A 19,841-nucleotide genomic window follows, 5' to 3' on the forward strand; every position below is an offset into this window, starting at 1 on the left:
GATGCATAAATGTGTTAGTGTGATTTTATTGTTGTAGCTGATTATGAAACACTTAATATACTGTTGGGCAGTTTGATGCTCATATGAACGCTGAAACAGCTTCTTCTTTCTTTAACCATTCTGCGAACATGTTGCTGGCAGTGTTGTATTAATATTCTTGAATTGTTTCTGGTTCCTGCGGAGCTGCAACTAATTATTATTTGATTATTTTCACTTTCGATTAATCTGTTGATTATTCTCTTGATCGATCAATTAATTGTTTAGTCAATAAAATATCAGAAAACAATAGAAAATGGCAACTGTAATTTCCCAGAGTGCAAGCTTTTCAAATTGCTGGAATAATTGAATGAACTCAAATATATTCAATTTACTATCATATGTGACAAAGAAAAGCACCAAATCATCACATTTTTGGAAGCTTTCAACTAGAGAATATCTGGGAAATTATTGAAATGATTTATTGATTATCAAGATAATGGTTTATGGTTTGACTGATCAATTTGACCAGTCTTTTTAGCTTTAATACTGACATAGTTAAGTTTGTTTTGGGCTGAGACACGAGTCCTGTGAGTGTATATAGCATATGATATACAGTATATACTGCTACACTACACTATACTTCTATAATAGGGCTATATTATTAGATAATTATTAGTTATGCATTAATATTTAACAGATCAACTAACTGACTAACCATTAAGCTACATTTTTACACACTAGTAGTTAAGTTTTTTTAACAGTGCATCATATTTTAGTTCTTCATATGTTTTGTATGAAGAATCTTGATTTGTAAAGCAACTAAAGTTAAATAGAATTAAAGCAGTGGAGAAAAAAAGTACAGTATTTTGTGGAGCAGAAACATAAACTGCCACAAATAAGTGGAGCCTTTGTTCAGCTTCTCTCTGATCCTCTAGCGTGTCATCCCGCAGTTTGCTGTAACAATGACGTAAAAGTGATGTAAACAGACTCTGTGTCCCACTTTCACACTGCTCTTCAACTGTGTTTGCCGTGATCTCTGTCAGCGATGAGAGGCTTCGAGTGTTGGAGCAGCTGGAGTGTTTGCTGTGTTCAGGCTGCAGGAAATCGTCTGTAACAGTGTGATTTCATTCATACAGTCGCGAACTGTGAGTCTGGTTTCTGTCAGAGCCGGCAGGTTAACTTTCCGACAGGCTGGGTATTCATACAGTCAGTGGGTCATCCTCTCTCAGGGACATTCAGTTTACAATGATATTAAACAGAGAAAAAAGACATTTTTTTTTACAACAGACATTTTTTAATACTTCATTGCAAGAGTCCATAAAACAGATTTATACTTGCTTACATAATGTAGAGCTGCAATGATCAGTCTATGAATCAATCAACAGAAAATCAATGTGTAAAATTTTTGAAAATCGAATAATTGTTTTACTCATTTTAAAGTAGATTAACTGATTTATATAGTACAGTAAAAATAAAATGATTATAATGTCCGTCTACAGAGAAGACACTAAAATAACTTATCATTAGTCCATCACTTTAACAGTGAACTGATCACACGACTGCACCTAACGATTATTTTCCTTAATGCTTTATCTGCCAGTTATTTTTTTAATTAATCCAGTCTTTGTAAACTCAACAATTATCTAAAGTCACGAAAGTCTTGTGTTAGACCAAAAGTCCAAATACCCCAATATATTTAGTTTCCAATGAAACATGACAAAGAAAAGCTGGAATTTTTCACTATTGTTGCTTGAAAAACAGATGAAACTATGAGTTGATTATCAAAATAGCTGCAGATTATCTTTCTAATCTAATTGGCTTTCGGCTCTGGTTACTTCTCAGGGCTGAATCATAAACAGAAGTTTGTTTATACCCTTCGCACCTTATCTTCTCCAATAGTTTGACTTAACTGATATTGATTTGTTATGCTTGTATCTTTGGCTTTTCTTGAGTGCTTCCTGCAGTGTGTAGAATTCGTTATTTTATTGTATTGCTTGACATATATACACCGATCAGCCACAACATTAAAACCAGTTCATGGAAAGAACTGCCTGCAGAGCTCAGAGAGAGGATTGTTTTGAGGCACTGATCTGGGAAAGGCTACAAAACATTTCTGCACAGAGCACAGTGACCTCCATAATTCTTAAATACAAGACGTTTGGAACAACCAGCACTCTTCTTGGAGCTGGCCGCCCGGCCAAACTAAGCAATCGGAGGAGAAGTGCTTTGGCAAGAGAGGTGACTAAGAACCCGATGGTCACTCTGGCTGAGCTCCAGAGATCCTTTGTGGAGATGAGAGAAACTTCCAGAAGGAGAACCATCACTGCAGCACTCACATAGCAGAGTGTCCAGATGAAGCCTCTCCTCAGTAAAACACATGAAAGCTGCTTGGAGTTTGCAAAAAGCACCTAAAGGACTGAACAAACAAGATTCGCTGCTCTGATGAAACCGAGCGTCATGTCTGGCAGAAACCACGCACCGCTCACCACCTGCCCAGTACCATCCCAACAGTGAAGCATGGTGGTGGCAGCATCATGTGTAGTGGTGTTTTTCAGCAGCAGGGGCAGGGTGGCTGGTCAGGGTTGAGTGAAAGCTGAACAGAGCAAAGTACATCGAGATCCTTGATGAAAACCTGGTTCAGCACACAGCACTATATAAACATATTTAAAACATAGTCTAAGGTTAGCGAAATTATTATTTGAATAGGAAATATTTGGGTAGACATTGCATGCCAACTTTTAGTACTTTTTAGAAAAATTTTGATACTCTGTGCTACAGGCATAACACAGAGTAACCAGATGTTCAATACCCAGATGTTTTTTTTCACCATTTAATCCTTTAACGACACTACACGCTCTTTATAGCCTCCTTTTAAGTCTGCAGGAGCTGAGTGGTTGATATTTAGAGACAGATAACATAAGAGGGCTGCGATGAGGGTGAAAACCAGCTGACCAGCTCATCACTACCCCTGATGTTTTCCCTCATGTGCATCGAAGACAGCTGCAGAAGACTCACTCCCTGCTCATAGTCTGCGTATTTTGTTGTTTTCTGACATTCCAGTTTGTTTTGCATTTACATGAGTAATCTATAAATAACCCTATCCCTCCCTCACTCCCCCATCTCTCTCTCTCACGGACAGGAAGTTGTTCTGTTTTTCATTCTAAACACTTGTTTCCTGTTTCACACGTTCTCATTTGGATTTCCTCTCCATCCTTTTCTCCTCTGTTCAGTGGCCCCATATGTATTATTTTATATTTACCTTGGTGCTTTAGTTTTTTTCTTTTCATCTCCTCATTTTCTCTTCTGGCTTTTGTTACTGTTCATATATTCACATGGAGTTTTATTTCAGTAAATGACTTTGTGACTGTGTCCCTGACCAGCTGGCTGAGAGTCTGAGCGGAGAGAGTTAGTGCCAAAAGAAATTGAAAGGCTGCTACTAACATTTAAACAGTGAACCTATTGATTATGTTTGCAATTAACCCATTAATACTTTGGTGTATAAAATGTCAGGAAAAGGAGAGAAATTCCCATCACATCTTCTCAGAGTCCAAGGTGACGTCTTCAAACGTCTTGTTTTGTTCACCCAAACAGTCCAAAACTGAAAGGTATTTAATTGATAATAATATCAGTATTTAAGTTACTCAGAGTCACTATTGACAATATACTATGTTCTTAGATCATTATTGTTAGTGCTGGAACATTTACTTGAATAATCAGTGAGTCAACAGAAAAGTAATCACCAACATCTTTGACAATTGAGTCATTCATCTGTCAGTAAGACTGAGGCATCTGCAGTCATGCCAGCAGCTAGTGCTAGTGACAGTAACATGCTGATACTGAGCAGGTATAACGTTTATCATATTCACATCTTAGTTTAGCTATTAGCATGTAGCTAATAGCACTCCCATCCACATTTTCTAGGTCACAAACTTTAGTACTGGAAAAATTTAACAATAACAAGTGTCCAGTCAGTAGTTATTGAAACATTTTACTCATAAGCAGAAAATAGGAACCTCATTGTGGCACTAAAGGAAAAGTCAAGGGCTCAACAAAGTCAGTAGGATTCGTCCTCCGGGGACCATAAATGTCTCTATAAAATTTCATGGTGATCCATCACATAGTTGTTGAGATATTTCAGCTCACTATGAGTGACACTTTGCATATTGTCACATTGTTTTAACATTGTCATTTGATATGTAACGTTATTCTAAAAATTATAAATTATAGCTGCTAAAATACACTGCTGTTTAAAGTATTTTTCCTTTAGTGAGTTTCACAACATCCGTGTTTCCAAACCTGTGTGCGTGTGTGTGTGTGTGTGTGTGTGTGTGTGTGTGTAATCTCAGCTGGTTCTCAGTGTGGGTAACTCATCAATAATTAAGTCCACTTGTCAACTTCTCATCTCACCAAAAACCATCTTTACTCTGCTTCATCCCTCCAGGATGGGACACACACTGTTTGTGTGGGAGACACTTATAGAAGTTAATTGATGGTCAGTTTTCTCAGCAGTAAAAACTCAATTGCTCCTTGCTGTCTCAAGTTTGTCTCTGCTGTGCACTTGCCTCCTGCCATCTATAGCTGCCTTGCTATCATATGACCTGCATACGACTTTGTAACATCTCTCTCTCTCTCTCTCTCTCTCTCGCCAGGTGACATACCTGTTGCTGATGTTGCTGTAGAGTCGTCAGTCTTCTCTGACTGACTGACCCCAACCAGACACACAGACAGGTAGATATGGAGAGTGGAGCTATGGAAATAGACACGAGTGCTGCTTCAGGTGGGTTGTCTTACTTAAACACCTTAAATTTTACCTAAAACTAATGGATTAGCAGTTGAAATAGTTGGCTAAATGTAATGGATACACTGAAGTAATTTGCTAAAAGTAACAAATGAAAGGTTGAAAGATCCAGCATGTGTAATAATAGTATGAATGCAAACTTGACTAAATGACAATTCAGTTGTATGAAAAAAAACAGGTGAAACTCTGGCTTGCTGTTGTTTTCATGTGTCCTAATTCATCAAAGGTGAACTTCAGGTGACAGTCTCACACAGATTTACCTTGCCACTGTGTGTCTTTGAGCATACAGTATTGAAACACAATGTGATTTTACATTGTCATTAATGCTGGCTCAGTCATGTCTTTATCGCTCCTTATCAAACTGGTGGATGAAAAGAACAGTTAGTTGACCTAGATATGCGGGCGGAGACTGACGCGTGTGATCGCTCAGCTCCACTTTTGTGTTTTTTCTTTGAATCAGTTGTAGTTTCTGTTTGTCAGCTTGAATACCTGCCAAACCCGATTGATGACTTCACACTTGTCAGGCTGACAGACAGATTATTTGCTCGATTGATCCTCAGACACCAGAGAGGAGTCAGAGTGCAGCATAGCCTGTCTGCGGCGCCGGGCCTGGGCCCAGAGCAAAGACTCCATCTGGCAAAAATCAGAACAAGAGCGCCGTGGCTCTCAGGGGCCCCAACAGAGCCAGAGAGACGGGGATGCACAGGGACCCTCTGAGGAACCAGGTTAGACTGAGCTGAACTGTCACTAAAGCAGTGTTGTAACCGGGGATATTCTCAAAAAAAACCCAAAATATTTCACATTAACCCTGTATTACATGTGCATCCAATATTCACTGGCATCTGTCTGCCATCCAGCAGCATCCTTAGCTGAGTGCTGAATAGGGCCTATTGTCAGACATTTTTATCTTCTCACAATTATATCAGTATCACCATATGTCAGCTAATAAGTAACATGAAATTGCCAGACAGAAAGGCCAATTGTATGGTGTATTGTATTTGAGGCAACCGAAAAACAGTGTCTCCATTACATAGTTTGTCCACCAGAGATCTTCAGCTGGAAAATCTGCCATTCAGTACATGTCTCGGTCTCAGTTTATTTATAACTTAATTTAAAGGATCCTTTTCAAAAAAATGTATGTTTATGTACATCACAAGACAAATATTGGTAGATATATTGATTAGATTTTTGTAACTCTTTAAGTATAGATATCGTGGCCTCAAAAACCCAGTGTTTCAGTCTCTGAAACGTAGAAATCTACTATTAGCGACATTAGCATTGTAGCTAAGATGGTGCTGTTAAGTACAGTGTCCCTGGAAGTTTCATCGGGGTAAATACTGTGCCGACCAACGTGCAAGGTTGTACCCTTGGAATGTAAACACGGCTTTATGCTGAAATGTGCTGAGATGCAGTTCCTCCAATGTCCACTAGATGCTGCTCTGACAAAACTCTGATTGGATTGTCGTGAATGGGAAAACCTCAACTTCTCGAGCAATACAATTACAATACCGCTGAAGAAGGGACGTGTGCAGGGTATGGCTAGGCGGCACAGATTAATTCTTATATCAAGTTATATGTACATTTGTTAATATCACAACATTGATGTGGTATTCCTCTTAACAACATTACACAACGCGAAGTGAAAGCAGACAAATATTTACAGTAGTGTATTAATTCCATCATGTTGTTCTGATTATAGGCTTTTGTATTTGTTAATTAACCTGTTTTTATCAAAATAAATAAAATACATATATGTCCAAACTATTGGATCGAGTGTCATGAAATTTGGTACAGATATTCCCGGTGCCCAGAAGATGAATACTGGCGATTGTGGTAAGCCTTCTGGACTTTCCCTCTAGCGTCTCCCCATTTGTGGTTTTGAGTGAAATGCCTCTATTAAGTGGATTGCCATGAAAATTGGTTCAGATGTTTGTGACTCTCACTGCAATGATTTTTGTGTCAATTTAACTCCACTATCCATTAGCTTTCTTTAATTTAAAACAGCTTTTGACACTTTGATTATTGAATAATTGTTTTAGCCATTCACTGAGCAAAACACCAAACTTTCAAATGTGAAGATCTGCTGCTTTCCTGTTTTCTATCATATTCACATTTAGACTATATTTTAGGACAGTTGGTGGGACGAATCTGGACATTTGAGAATGTCACCTAGCGCTCTGTGAAACTGTGAAATTCATGTTTTGCAAACAACATATTGAAAAATAACATCACAGATCGATTCATAATTAAAAAATGCTCATTAGTTGCAGGCACAGCAGTAAGAACAGGACATGGATGTGGGTCATTAACTAAACTGTGGTGGAATTGCAACCTGCTTGGTACCATGTTTTTAATCAGCTGCGATATGTACTGGCACTGATGTAATAGTTTTATAGCATGTTGTAATCACTATTGCATACAACATCTGCTGGCTTATTACTTTAACATGATCATCTGTCTCTCTCTGTCTGTCAGGGCAAGTTTCTAACAACATCACCAGCTGGTTGATTGAATGCAGGTACAGTATCCATTCACCACCTGATTAAAGGACCGTACCAATGTTTTTTAATGTCCTCTTTTAACCTGCCCACTGCATATTATATATATTAAAGCAGTGCAGACTTTTCAGATCAATGTGCACTTGATGATACATCTAAATAAAGCTGACAAAATGTTGACAGTGACAGATTATTTCCCTTAAGCCAGTTTCAAGTTGCTGCTGGTTGATTTTCTTAGTAATGAACTGAAACCAGTGATTCCCTGTAAGAAGGAAATAAGTTAAAAAAAACGACTGATGGTTAAGTGATGATCAGCAGGAATGTGTGTAAATAGCAATTCACGAAAAACAGGCAGTATGGTCCTTCAAATCCGGACTGACTGGTTGTGTGACAGACTGACTAACTGGTTTTTTTGCTTACTGGTTTATCAATGTGTTTTCCTGGTGTCCAGTGTTGTGTGCATTTAGGAGCAGTGTTATCAGGTGCTGATGTAGAACCAACACACAGCCAACGCCTAGACATACAACACACAGAACACACACACACACACACACACACACACACACACACACACAAAGCAGACCAACGCCCAGAGATAGGGCACATAGAGCAGTGAAGGAGAAGAAATAAAGAAAGGAAGAAGCTGACAGAAGACGGAAAGGAAGGCAGAAAAAAGAAAGGAGGGTAAACAGAGGAGGGGTTCCTCCTGCTGAGTCAACACTGTTATCACACACACACACAGTATTAGCCACTGTCACTCACAACCCTCCAGTTCTGATGTGTCCTTGGCAACATCACTATGGTAACATGACCAGCAGAATCAGAATCACTGGTTACTATAGCAACAGCCACCAGACAGAGGCCAGGGGCCAACATGGCAGCTGGTGGAAAGTGGGAGGATTAGTAAACTCTGCGGCTGCGCACTGTTACACAACCAACCGTGTGTGTGTGTGTGTGTGTGTGTGTGTGTGTGTGTGTGTTGAATGGTGGCATGAAGTTTGTCCCATTGATAAGAGCTGCAGGTTGTATAACAGCTCAGTGTTCCCAGCGTCCGGCTGTAGACCGCAGCTCAGACTCGATAGCTTACTGCTACTGTCAACTAGTCTGACCTGTCAGCTACTTAGCCTGGGATAGCTTGTCTGGTCAGTAGAGCTCCTGGGATAGGTAACAAGAACAGGATTTAGTGTGTGATATTTAGTCTTGCCTGGTCAGTAGCAGACTACAATAAGTAGCCTAGCCTGACTAGGAGTTGGACTGGGAAAGTACCTTAGTCTTAGCCTTGCTTGACAGCCTTAGTCTGACTCTCCGTTAGCCTGGGATAGTTAGCCCAAGCCTGGCAGACAGTGAGCCTGGGTAACTCAGCCTTAGCCTCACAGACAGTTAGCGTTTGGATAGTTAGCCATGGCGGTCAATTAGCCTTAGCTTGCCATGCAGTTATCCTTGGTTACTTAGCCTGATATGCAGTTAGCTCTGGCATAGTTATCCTTCACCTAACATGAGTTAGCACTGGGATAGTTAGCCTTAGCCTGAGGGGGAAAGCCTTAGCCTGGCAGTTAGCCCTGGGTTACTTAACCTTAGCCCGACAGGCAGTTAGCGCTTAGATAGTTAATAATGATAACCTGAGATACTTTGGTGTAGTTTGACAGGCAGTTGGCCTGGGATATTGTTATCTTAGCCCAAACTAGGCTTTATCCTAGTACACTACATATCGTCACATCCTTTTCAGTAGATAACAGGAAGTTAGCCTTGCATTATTGGCTGTCACCTGACTAACATTTAGCCACAATTTAGCAACAATAGGCTGTGATAAGTTGTGATAGCATAGATGGGTCTTTCCTTACAACAAGGTTTAAGCCTGATCTAGTGTGTTTTTGGATACTTAGTTTCATGGGTGACTTTGATGGTATAGTTTGGTTTATATCAGGAATCAGGAATTAGTCTAGGATAAACATGGATTATTACTCCCATCTTGATCAGGAGGGATAGATGGTGTAGCCAGGTTTGTTGTTAGCTTGCCTTGCCTGGTTAGGATGGCACTTTACCTGTTGGGCTAAAGGCATTTTTCAGCTAGCCCGATGTAGACAACAGTAGACAAGCATAAGGGTGAAACCCCGGTGGTGAATATTTTCTACGTAAACCCACTCACTGGCTACTGGAAGACGCACGTTGTTGCGAGTTGACACATCCTGGCCACTGTGTACCCTTGTCTTCTTATGTGTGGCATATCTGGTGTGTGGTACAGGCATTGTGTGACACGATGCTTATTGATGCAGCTGGTTTTTTTTACCACATATACTTTGTCCTAACAGGACCTGACTTCACTGACAGAGCGCTCTTTTGGATCTTTATGTTTTAAATAGTCAGTTTATGGTTTGGGTTGATGTATAACTATCTCTGTCTGTCACAATGTCCCATGTCCAGGACTCCCCTCGGAGCTTCCCTAGATGATCAGAGTGCTTCTCCCAGCAGAGGTAATCAACATTTTCTATACGTTTTGTTTGTGTATTACATTGGGAGGACACCAGCCTGTTAGGACACTGAAGTTTATGAGTAATACTTGAGACTAATCGTCATATTTTTAAAGCCGAGTTAACCTCAGGCGTGTCAGAATTGGTTGAGAAATTTCTCTTACTCTATATTACTGGGGACATGTTACTGAAAAGATTTCACAACTTAACTGCTTTGTGTGTGTGTGCACTGTTTGTGTGAGAACAGGACCGCTGAGGAACGGCTGCAGCTTTGAAGATGACCTTTCACTGGGAGCTGAAGGTCAGTACCAAGAAAAAACTCACAATACAAACAAGATTAGACTTTTCTGCTCATTGTTAACAGTTTCCCCTTGTGTTCTACTAATTCTGTATTTTAACTGATGCAACCAACTCAAGGAGCATTTTGACATTTTGGTAAATCCTCTAGTTCTCCATTTTACCCACAGTCAGATTAGAAAGTTGATTTTGAACCCAAATATCGATGATTTAAATCGTTAGTCAAGAAGTCACTGATTCTAACTTCATGTTGTCAGTCGAATCATTAACCGAAAGCCTAACTGTAATGGAAATAGAGAAGTGTGACAAACTATGTCTTAACCCTCATGTCTGCTCGCCCCCTCAATGCTTTCAGCGCAAGTGTTGAATGGTAGTGAAGTCCAGTGTGATCGTCAATTGTGTTGTCAACAGTCAATCAGTAGCGGAGCTCTGCAGGGTGTCTGCAGATTTTTATTACTTAATACCATCTAAACAACCCCTATATCTCCATAAATAAACAATGTGACAATACATTGTTCTGAGATATAGATAAACAAATTCACCTGCAAAAAATAAATACATAAAGGAACAGGTGCCAGTTTCACAAAGACAGACTTTGACTATGGCTTAGGAGACTTCAGATAGTCGTGTGAATTCATCTGTTGCATAAGACCTAGAGTTTTGAGGTGAATGCTGGGATAGAGGTGGGGCTTTTGAAAACAGCAGCAAGTGTCAGCTAAGGAGTGAGCAGAGGGTGCGTTGGATATACGCATGTTTATTGCACTGGAAGAGTATGCCATGTGAGAAACAGCTGCCAGGCTTCACTTCATGAAAATAAAGAAGATGTTTCATGACGTGAAGCTGCTTCATATACAGAAGCGCAGGAGACAAATTACATCAAGATAGATAGATGATCATATTAATAATTGATTAACAGATGGCTGACATATAGATTTTTCCACAGCCACAGTAGTGAAAAGTTGTTCAAACCAAAATCACTGGTGATATTAATCTTTGATTAATAATAATATGCTTTTAAAAGTTCATTATTTTTTCATAACTCTGACACATTTTGTGCAGAAGCTGACTGATTGTGATTTTAGGAGATCTGCGGGTTACCTATAACTCTGCTGGTGTTAGCACTGAAAATCTTGAGGAATTACTCTTTGAACAAAAGAAAATATCATACAATCTTAAAGTTAGGATCGACACGTCCCTTATTTCTACACGTTTTTACAAACTCTTCAACTTTTGATGAACTTTTAACCTGAAGATGTTTTGTTAAAACAACTCCTGATGTCTTACAAACACAACAGTGTCAGAAAAATCAACAGAACATTGTGTGATTCACTGCTCCATCTTCATTCCTCAGTCCTGTTTCTTTATGAAGGAAAAGTAAACAGTCACAGAGGTGTGGAAACCCAGTGAATGCGTGACTGACTGTCCTCATGGTGTGTATGTGTGTTTTCATCATTCCTCTGATCTGCGGTGAATACTGCACTAATGGCTCTGAAGCAAGAGGGTGTATTTGTTATTGAATGCACAATAGACTGTAATGGCTTCATGTTGAAGTGCTGAACACTGACATGTTGTGGGGCTCTGTGTGTGTGTGTGTGCGTGTGCGTGTGTGTGTGCGTGTGTGTGTGCGTGTGTGTGCGTGCGTGTGTGTGTGTGTGTGTGTGTGTGTGTGTGTGTGTGTGTGTGTGTGTGTGTGTGGTCTGAGGGTCAGCTGTTGGAATCAGGGACTGAATAGATGCTAATGAGTTGAGGCTGAGAGGTCAGAGGTTGTGTGGATCTGATCAGAAACACCCTGTTTCTACACTGGAGCTACAGTATACAGTAGTTACAGCTAATGTTGTCTAATTTGATAAAAAACTTACGCCATAGCAACTGCTCCTCTGTTGTCACTTAAATGTGGTGCTAAAACAATTGATAATTAAGAAATTGATGATTAATTAACAGTTAATTTTATCGTTCAGTAAAATCACCCCCCCCCCCCCCCCCCCCCCCAAACCTGAATGTTTTAGTTAGTTCATTTCTTGATAAACAGTACAAGCGCCGTTACAAAGCTTTGTCACGCTCCACACCAAGTCTCTACAAGTTAGTCTTCAGTACACATCAGTTACTAGAGCTGAAGAAGCTGGATGAGAGATGAATTCGTCATTAAATACTGGAGGAAAAAATGTACCCCTATTAGTAAAGTGCTGATTCACAGGTATACATCAAAGTTCAAACTTCATTCAATCTCCAGTTTTTAGTTTTCTATGTTACGCCACATCCTTCTTTGGAATAAAAGCACGCCGTCATCCAACTGACATATAGAGTGTCTAGCCAGGTGCTGTGAATCAGTCTGCAGAGACGCTGAAGTTCAAATCCGGTGTTAATCCACCTAAATCTGAATCCTTTCGAATCCTTCATTGTATCAGTTCACATTTGTGAGTAACTTGAAGCTAAAATAACTGCAGTTAGCCTACTGTGCTTCACCAGCTGCTGTGATTCAGACCAAAAAGCTGACCGGATTTATATCAATAAAAATTGTACTGGCAGGTTGTTAAATTGACATTGAGGTGATCAGCTGATCACCGTGTCCCTGTTGAACTACAGTGATGAGAGTGAAGACGCTACAGTGTAGATTTAGAGGTGTGGGGAATTACAGAGTTGGATCATGATTAACTGTGGGTTTGTCACTGTGACATACAAGTGGAAATATGATAAGATGTTCAAAATAAGAATACTGATAAGCAGCTTTAAGTAAGTGATCACGTAGCAAAATTAGTAGAGAAACATTTGGGTGGGAGTTAGGAAAAATAAGTGTACAAGAATGCATGTAATCTTATATTGTAGGTCAAGATCAAGAATAATGTCTAGGGATTTTTAGTGTGATTTAAAACTGTATCTGATTGTCTCTGTTCAAGTTGCTATACATTCCTGCTGTATCTAAATTTTGTGATAGGGTTTAATGATTAAAATGAGCTAACTGGCTGTGTGTTGATGTGGACAAGACACAGGATGAAAAGATAATGGTACAGTTTTAAGTATTGTATTGTATTTGTTGAAAACCTGAGCAGCCTCTTTAGTTGAGTAATTCTGTCTACTTCCTGTGTTTGCATAAACCTCACCTCAGGTAATTATGTTCTTACCTTTCGTGCCTTCATCGTGTTGAGAGTAATGTTGAGTCATCTTGAGATTTGACTGAAGTGGCTTTTATCCTCTTTGGAAATGTCATGTATGAACTGATCCTAATGGGTTGTAATGTTGTGAAGACAGGATGGGCGGGGATTTAAGTGTTAATGTGGGAATAAGATGGAAGTGAATTAGTAAATTAAAGGGTGAGGGTGGATGGGATGGAAGTGAATGAGTGAATTAGTGTAAGGCGGCATGTCATCGCCATGTTTGTCTTCTTTAATGCCGCTGTCTGTCAGAGAAAAAAACATTGTACATTCAAAGAAGGTTTAAGAAATCCAGCTGAAACGGAGTAGAAAAAGAGACACACACTCAGACAGACAATGTCAGGACGACAGGTCTCAACAAGTTCTCATTAACTGGAAAAGAAAATAACTGTCACACCTCCAGTTGGTGATGACTTTCACTTCTCTGACAGAATGAAGCTTAACCTGCCTCAGCTTTACCTACAAAGTCAGAGCAGATTTACCATTAAAACATAAGGTTGTATCTGTTAAAGCTAGATAGCTATAGAAAAGCAAAAATTTGCTCTGTGAATTGGTTGAAAATGCTGTTTCTTAGCTGATTTTTGCTTCTAGGTGGCTCGTTTAAAGTGAAGAATCTGGTAAAAAAAAAAAAAAGGGGGCTTGAATATGCACTTTTGTCATTTCATACATGATATCAGGCTGAAAAAACTGAGGCTAAAACAAACAGATCCCAGTGTTAGCATCCTCAACACTTCATGGTTCATGGCTTTTTTTCAGATGTTATGAGTGTGATGTGGAAAAATGTTTCATGTTTATTTGTTCTGACATAACCCTGTTTGAATGCTTATACTTGTATGTCTTCACTTTTGATTTTACAAAAGAAAAGGCTTTGAGGATGATGACTAAGGTTTTGTGGTTGTGGTAGTTGTGATCAGGGTTTTTTTTTTTTTTTGTAATGTGGGTATGTAATACATAACCCTACAAAAGAATGAAGTTAGCTAATGATACCCCTTGGCCATACAATTAATGCTGGGTTTGGTTACTAGTTTCAGTAGTAAACTTGTTAGCAGGACATTTCCCACTATTTTCTGACATTTTTTAATTAAATGGTAAATCAATTAATCAGAGAAATTATTGACAGATAGATAAATATTAAAATGATTCTTAGTCGCAGATTATTGTCAATTTTCTTCAGTCTGATCAACAGTAAGTTTTTTTTTTTTGGTATGTGAGTAATTTTGGTTTTCTTGTTTTTCTCTGCAGCCAACCATCTTCTGTCCAGTAACAATAAAACTGAATCTTGGTGAGTCCACTTTTATGTTTTCTCTCTGCACTTCCCTTTATAATACCGCAGCCATAAAATAAAGGGTCGAGGTGCCAAAATAGTTTCAAATTTCTGACAAATTTGCAGTTAATCACATGACCCAAATGTTAAAGAATAATCCAGCGGCCCTTAGATTAATTAAATGAAGTTCCACACGGTTGATAAATCAGTTTATCCTCTCTCTACCCTGTGTGTATGTGTTAATGTCCTGTGTATGTGCATGTTAATGTGTTATGTGTAGTTTTGGTCTTGCGGCGGATCAGAAGAGGTGTCAGTATAAAGAGAGAGGAAGAAGTATGAACTCCACAGGATCTGGGAAGAGCAGCACAGTGTCCAGGTCAGTTCACATCTCTGGTCTTCAGTCAGACTCATGGAGGTTTCTGCAGGAAGTGACCCAGTGATCTCAGGTAGAGAGGAGCGTAGACACCGAGGGCTGTTATTAAGCTTCAAACCAATTGAATGACAAAACAGAGAAGTCGTTTGTAGCCGACTAAAAAGCAACCAGAGGTGTTGTTATTTGGGCACGTGGATGTAGAGCAGTGGTTCTTCACCAAGGGGTCCGAAGATGATTAAAGAAAGTAAAATAAAGTAATAATTAATTTGCACAAAATTACAATATTTTTTTCTAATTTTCTTTAGAAAAATGTTTTCTTGTAATTTGACAGATAGTTGCCACCTCCTCGGGTCCTGAAAATTAATCAATCTGAGCAGGAAGATAACTTATGATCTGTAAGATTTTCATAAAATCAAACTATGTTTTTAAAATTATTTACTCAAAAAAAGTTTGTTGTCTGATTTTTTTTTTTTTTTTTTTTTTTTTTTTTTTTTTTTTTTTTTTTTGTATTTTTATGTGTGACATTTGTTTGGTCCTTAAAAGTCCAGTATGGGTTGGGCTATAGTCACAAATACACAATACTTAATTTTAAAATGTCACAAGCAAAAAACATTGGGACCCACTCACATAAGAGTATGTAGGATATAAAGATGTTAACACAGTTGGTTTGAGCAGTTGTTGTTAGTGTCTGGCTGAAATGTTCTCAGTGGCTAACTGAAGCTACTTTCTTACTGTACATTTCCTACAACAGTAAAGACTTGTCTCAGGGCTCCTTTGATTGGTTTGAATAATAACAACAGCTCACAGTGTCACTGCTCTATCAGAAATTTCTACATCATTGAAGTAGGTGCGGGTCAACAAACTAGCAGGATTTATTTATTATGTGTAATTTGTAATTTGTGTTTGGATTTAAAGTTGAACTAACTGTTTGTGGTGGATATTACTGTTTTGGGAGGATGATTCATCGGGAGTGGGTGGGCAGAGGGTGTGGCTATGGGTGCCAGGGTTTGGGCAGTGCTCCAGCAGTTGGAGGTGAATGTGTGTGCGTAATGGTTCATAATGGGCTGTGGGTGGTGCATCATGGGTAATCCATCCTCTGTTGTATGTTGTTGATACAAGGTTTGAGAGGTTTGTTTCTGTGTGTGTCAGGATGAAAAAGCCAACAGAGCAGTGACGTATAAAAACACAGACATCAGTCCCTCAGGGAGCCACTTCAGCTCCGTTGAAGGATGTGTTCACAGTTATTCAAGTCTGTCTTAAAACAATGTTCAGGTGCCCATATCAACATCGAAACAGTTCTTGCTGGCTGTAATTGCTCCTTCTGTTCACACTGACCATTATAATATCCCTTCCTAATGTGCTTTCACTGTAAGTGAGGGATGATACAATCCACAGTCCTACTTCTGTGCAAAAAGGTATTCATAAGTTTATCTGAAGCCAATCTGTGGCTTCACTGCAGCTCAACAGGGAAACACTGACTTATTTGGGAAGATATCCCCTTTACTTGTCTGACTCAGCCAACTGGAGCCTAATGTAAGCGTCAGAAAAACTTTTGAATCCAGTCCATGTTTTTAATTACCAGTTTGAACAAGAGGAAAGATTATGGCAAGAACAAACTGTTTCAATATTCATATAGATTCATATTATTTTAAGTTAGACATGAAAAATTGTGACTCTGTCCTTGAATATACATCTCATCCTTCACTGTCAGTGGACAGGGACAAACAGCTGAAATTATTCACTGCTGCAGTAGCCACTCGTTGCAGTTATGTTATACTGTACATGATCTTCACTGCACCACTTTTTTCCCAGTAAAACAAGTTGTCCTTTATCTTGACAGCACTGAATGCAAACCCAGGTTTCATCATGCAGTCCCTCCAGGAATCTCTGGTCTTGTTATCACAAGAATTTATGCAAATGAGTCCCTGCACTTTGTTTGACAAATTGCAATGTTTTTAAAACCACACAATTCTTCCACATAAAAATGGTCAAACTCAAATAATGCTTGCCAGTGTTACAGATCAGATCTCATTTTTATACATTTATTGGCACCACTCCATTAATTTACCCTCAGACTGTGTTTCGCAGCGGCATGACTTCTCCAATTGATGATCTAACGCCTAAAAGACTTTTATGGTTTTATGGAGCCCTTTGGTGACATAACATGACAGGTAGCATTGTTTTACCTTATTGAGTCAGTTCAGGAGAAAAACTACTTACAGAGGCTGGTAGTGGTAGCCAACTGCAGGCTAGTGGCTACCAGCCCATAAAAAGCCCATAAACAGGACATTCCTGAAATCCAGAGAAATACAATAAGTTTATTTTCCCTCTCACTGGAACTAGCAATTTTAATAATAATGCAATTTAAGACAAAATAACCAACAATGGTTGCATTTTTCTAAAGCCGCTGCAAAATGAGCTCCACTTTAGGTCATTGTTGGCCACAATAATCACAAAAACAACTTTTCAAGATCCTGGAGGGACTGATTGCCTGCTGCTGGTCAAGTTTCTACTGGTCTTTACCCTTTCTAGGTGGGGCTGCTGAGGAGCTTGGGAAGGGCAAAGCATTGCTGCAATCTCCAGGGAGGCGGAGGCATCACACTTACTCATTAGCTCACTAACTAAATAATGAACTATCTCACTAACAGACTAACCCACTAACAGAAAGCTGTGTGTGAGAAGTACTAACTGCCTGTCTGTGTTTTCGTAGTGTTTCAGAGGTGATGGAGCAGTCAGAGGAGCACCCAGAGGAGATCCTCCTTACCCTGTGGTTAGACTGACTAAACTAACCAGCAGACTAACTCACCAGCTAACTAAGTGGCCGGCTGACTGGCTTACTGACTGAGAGACTGTCTGTGTGTGTGTCCACAGTGTGTCAGAGCTGCTGGACCTGTACGAGGAGGACCCCGAGGAAATCCTCTTAAATCTTGGTTTTGGTCGAGAAGAACCCGACCTAGCCTCGAAGGTTCCTTCCAGGTTCTTCAACAACTCCTCCACAGCGCGAGGCATTGACATCAAGGTACCGACAACAGCAGTGTGAAAACAGTGGAAACAAACTTTAGATTAAAACAAATGTGGCGTGTTTTTTGAAGCTTTTTGAACTGCAGACGACCGCAACACAAATACCAGTAAACTCCCGGTGACTCTAGCACAGCAATCTTACACTGTAACACACTCCTACACAACTGCACTGTCCCATTTCACTATCTAAACTAAATATTAACTATAATTAGCACTAAACACAAAGTACAGCTGAGGCTAATGAGAATTTTATAAAGGTCATAAACTGAAGTACAGTATTGAAAAGTTGGACCTTATGATGGCGCTAGATGAAGAGTCACCCAACAGCAAATTTCATGACAAGGAAATGTTGTAGACATATCACAAAAAAACACAGATGTATAACTCATGGCGGTGGTAGAGTAAACCTCACAGGATCACCAAAGTCATTAGGATTCATCCTCTGGGACCCATGAATATCCGTACAAAACTTTGTGCTAATCCATCCTGTAGATGTGTAGATATTTCAGTGGATAAGTGAAAACTTTGACCTGCATGTGGTGCTACAAGATAAGTCCGAGAACCATGAAAGTCGTTAAGATTCATCCTCTGGGGACCATAAACGCCTCTACAAAACTCCATGACAATCCATTCAGTAGGTGTTTAAATATCTGGACCAAAGTTGTGGACCAGCACTAGCACGGCTAAAAACCAACAAACTCCCTTCGAGAATCTGTCAAGGTGTTAGTTTTGCCTTTGCTGTGGAGAAACACATTTTTGGTCATAAATGGTCATAAATTTCACCTGTGAGAACAGACCAGATTTACTTTTTTGGAGTCTGCTGCCTGACTTATCAGTGCAATTAATCACTGATACTGTTTTATAATGACATCACTTCCTGTGGCTGACCTGCAGGTCTATCTGGGAGCCCAGCTGCAGCGCATGGAACTGGAGAACCCCAACTACGCTCTGACAAGTATGTACCTCCACAAAGTCTGCATTACTCTGGCATCCGTTCTAGTGTTTATGACTCTACTGTCTGCATCCTCAACAGTGTGTTGTACTGCAGTCAGTTTCAGAAGGGTGACAATGTCCGAACACCTCTGTACTGCAGGTGGAGGGTTAACCATGTTAGTGATGAGAGGCTCGGAGGTTCACGTCCTGCAACTGTAGATAGAGGAAGTGAAGTTCAAAGACTGTGTGTGTGTGTTGCCTGTTCCCAGTATTATTGTGGTGCTTTGTGGGGTCCTTCAGCCATATTAGCTGTTCTGCCAATTGCCTGGACAACACTGCCGGCAAGGACAAAGATCTGTTTGTCCCAGACTCACACACACTTACAGCACACACACACACCACGCGCGCACACACACACACACACACACACACACACACGGACAGAGAGAGCTGCTCTGCTAACATCCTGGCCTCTTTGTTTTTTAACCTTCGTTTGCATGAAGGTATGGGCTCTGTAATTAAACACACACACACACACACAGACACATACACACACACACACACGCACTCACACACACACACACATACACACACACACACACACACACACACGGCTGATTCTCTTCTTCTTGACAGTTTAACTGCTTTGGTGCTATAAAAAAGGACTTAACCAAGGATCCTCTGTGTGTGAGAAGATGAATCACTCCGTAGCTGAAAGTACATCAGGTCTGCAAAAGTTTGATTTTACACCTCATTGGCTGTTTAACCAGTCTGATCATCATTCGTTTGAAACAAACAAGGCAGTGAATGAGTGTCGGTCAGCCAAGCGGTCTTAACACTTTTACTTAAACACAGCATTAATTGGTTTTGACTGGACTTTGTATCTCTGCTCTCTTGGTTTTTTCAGTCCATTTGTGGCCCCTCTGTTTTGCTGTTTGTTCCATTTCTGCTTTTACCTTTTAACTTCCAGTTGCTAATGCTGTCTTTAGTAAATACACGTGAAAAATCTTGACCCTGATCAGTTCACACAGCCTACTATACATTTCTCACATGTCAACATT

General features: G+C 39.8%; 1 protein-coding gene across 2 annotated transcripts in view; it reads left to right on the forward strand.

The window, feature by feature from the left end:
- The first annotated feature begins 4,640 nt into the window (after positions 1 to 4,640).
- The window catches only part of ssfa2 (sperm specific antigen 2), a 34,007-nt gene continuing 18,806 nt past the window's right edge, over positions 4,641 to 19,841 (forward strand). The window contains exons 1-10 of one of the 2 annotated variants that reach the window (XM_022740541.1): positions 4,641 to 4,756; positions 5,338 to 5,502; positions 7,253 to 7,295; positions 9,697 to 9,746; positions 9,991 to 10,044; positions 14,432 to 14,471; positions 14,734 to 14,829; positions 17,537 to 17,596; positions 17,698 to 17,845; positions 18,742 to 18,802. In XM_022740541.1, the coding sequence (XP_022596262.1) occupies positions 4,714 to 4,756; positions 5,338 to 5,502; positions 7,253 to 7,295; positions 9,697 to 9,746; positions 9,991 to 10,044; positions 14,432 to 14,471; positions 14,734 to 14,829; positions 17,537 to 17,596; positions 17,698 to 17,845; positions 18,742 to 18,802 (760 nt within the window). In that variant the 5' untranslated portion in view covers positions 4,641 to 4,713. The remainder of the gene's footprint in view (positions 4,757 to 5,337; positions 5,503 to 7,252; positions 7,296 to 9,696; positions 9,747 to 9,990; positions 10,045 to 14,431; positions 14,472 to 14,733; positions 14,830 to 17,536; positions 17,597 to 17,697; positions 17,846 to 18,741; positions 18,803 to 19,841) is intronic. The other variant, XM_022740542.1, reaches the window with a different exon arrangement.

Source organism: Seriola dumerili, unplaced genomic scaffold, assembly GCF_002260705.1.
Source record: "Seriola dumerili isolate Sdu_G_001 unplaced genomic scaffold, Sdu_1.0 BDQW01000052.1, whole genome shotgun sequence".
Classification (NCBI taxonomy): Eukaryota; Metazoa; Chordata; class Actinopteri; order Carangiformes; family Carangidae; genus Seriola; species Seriola dumerili.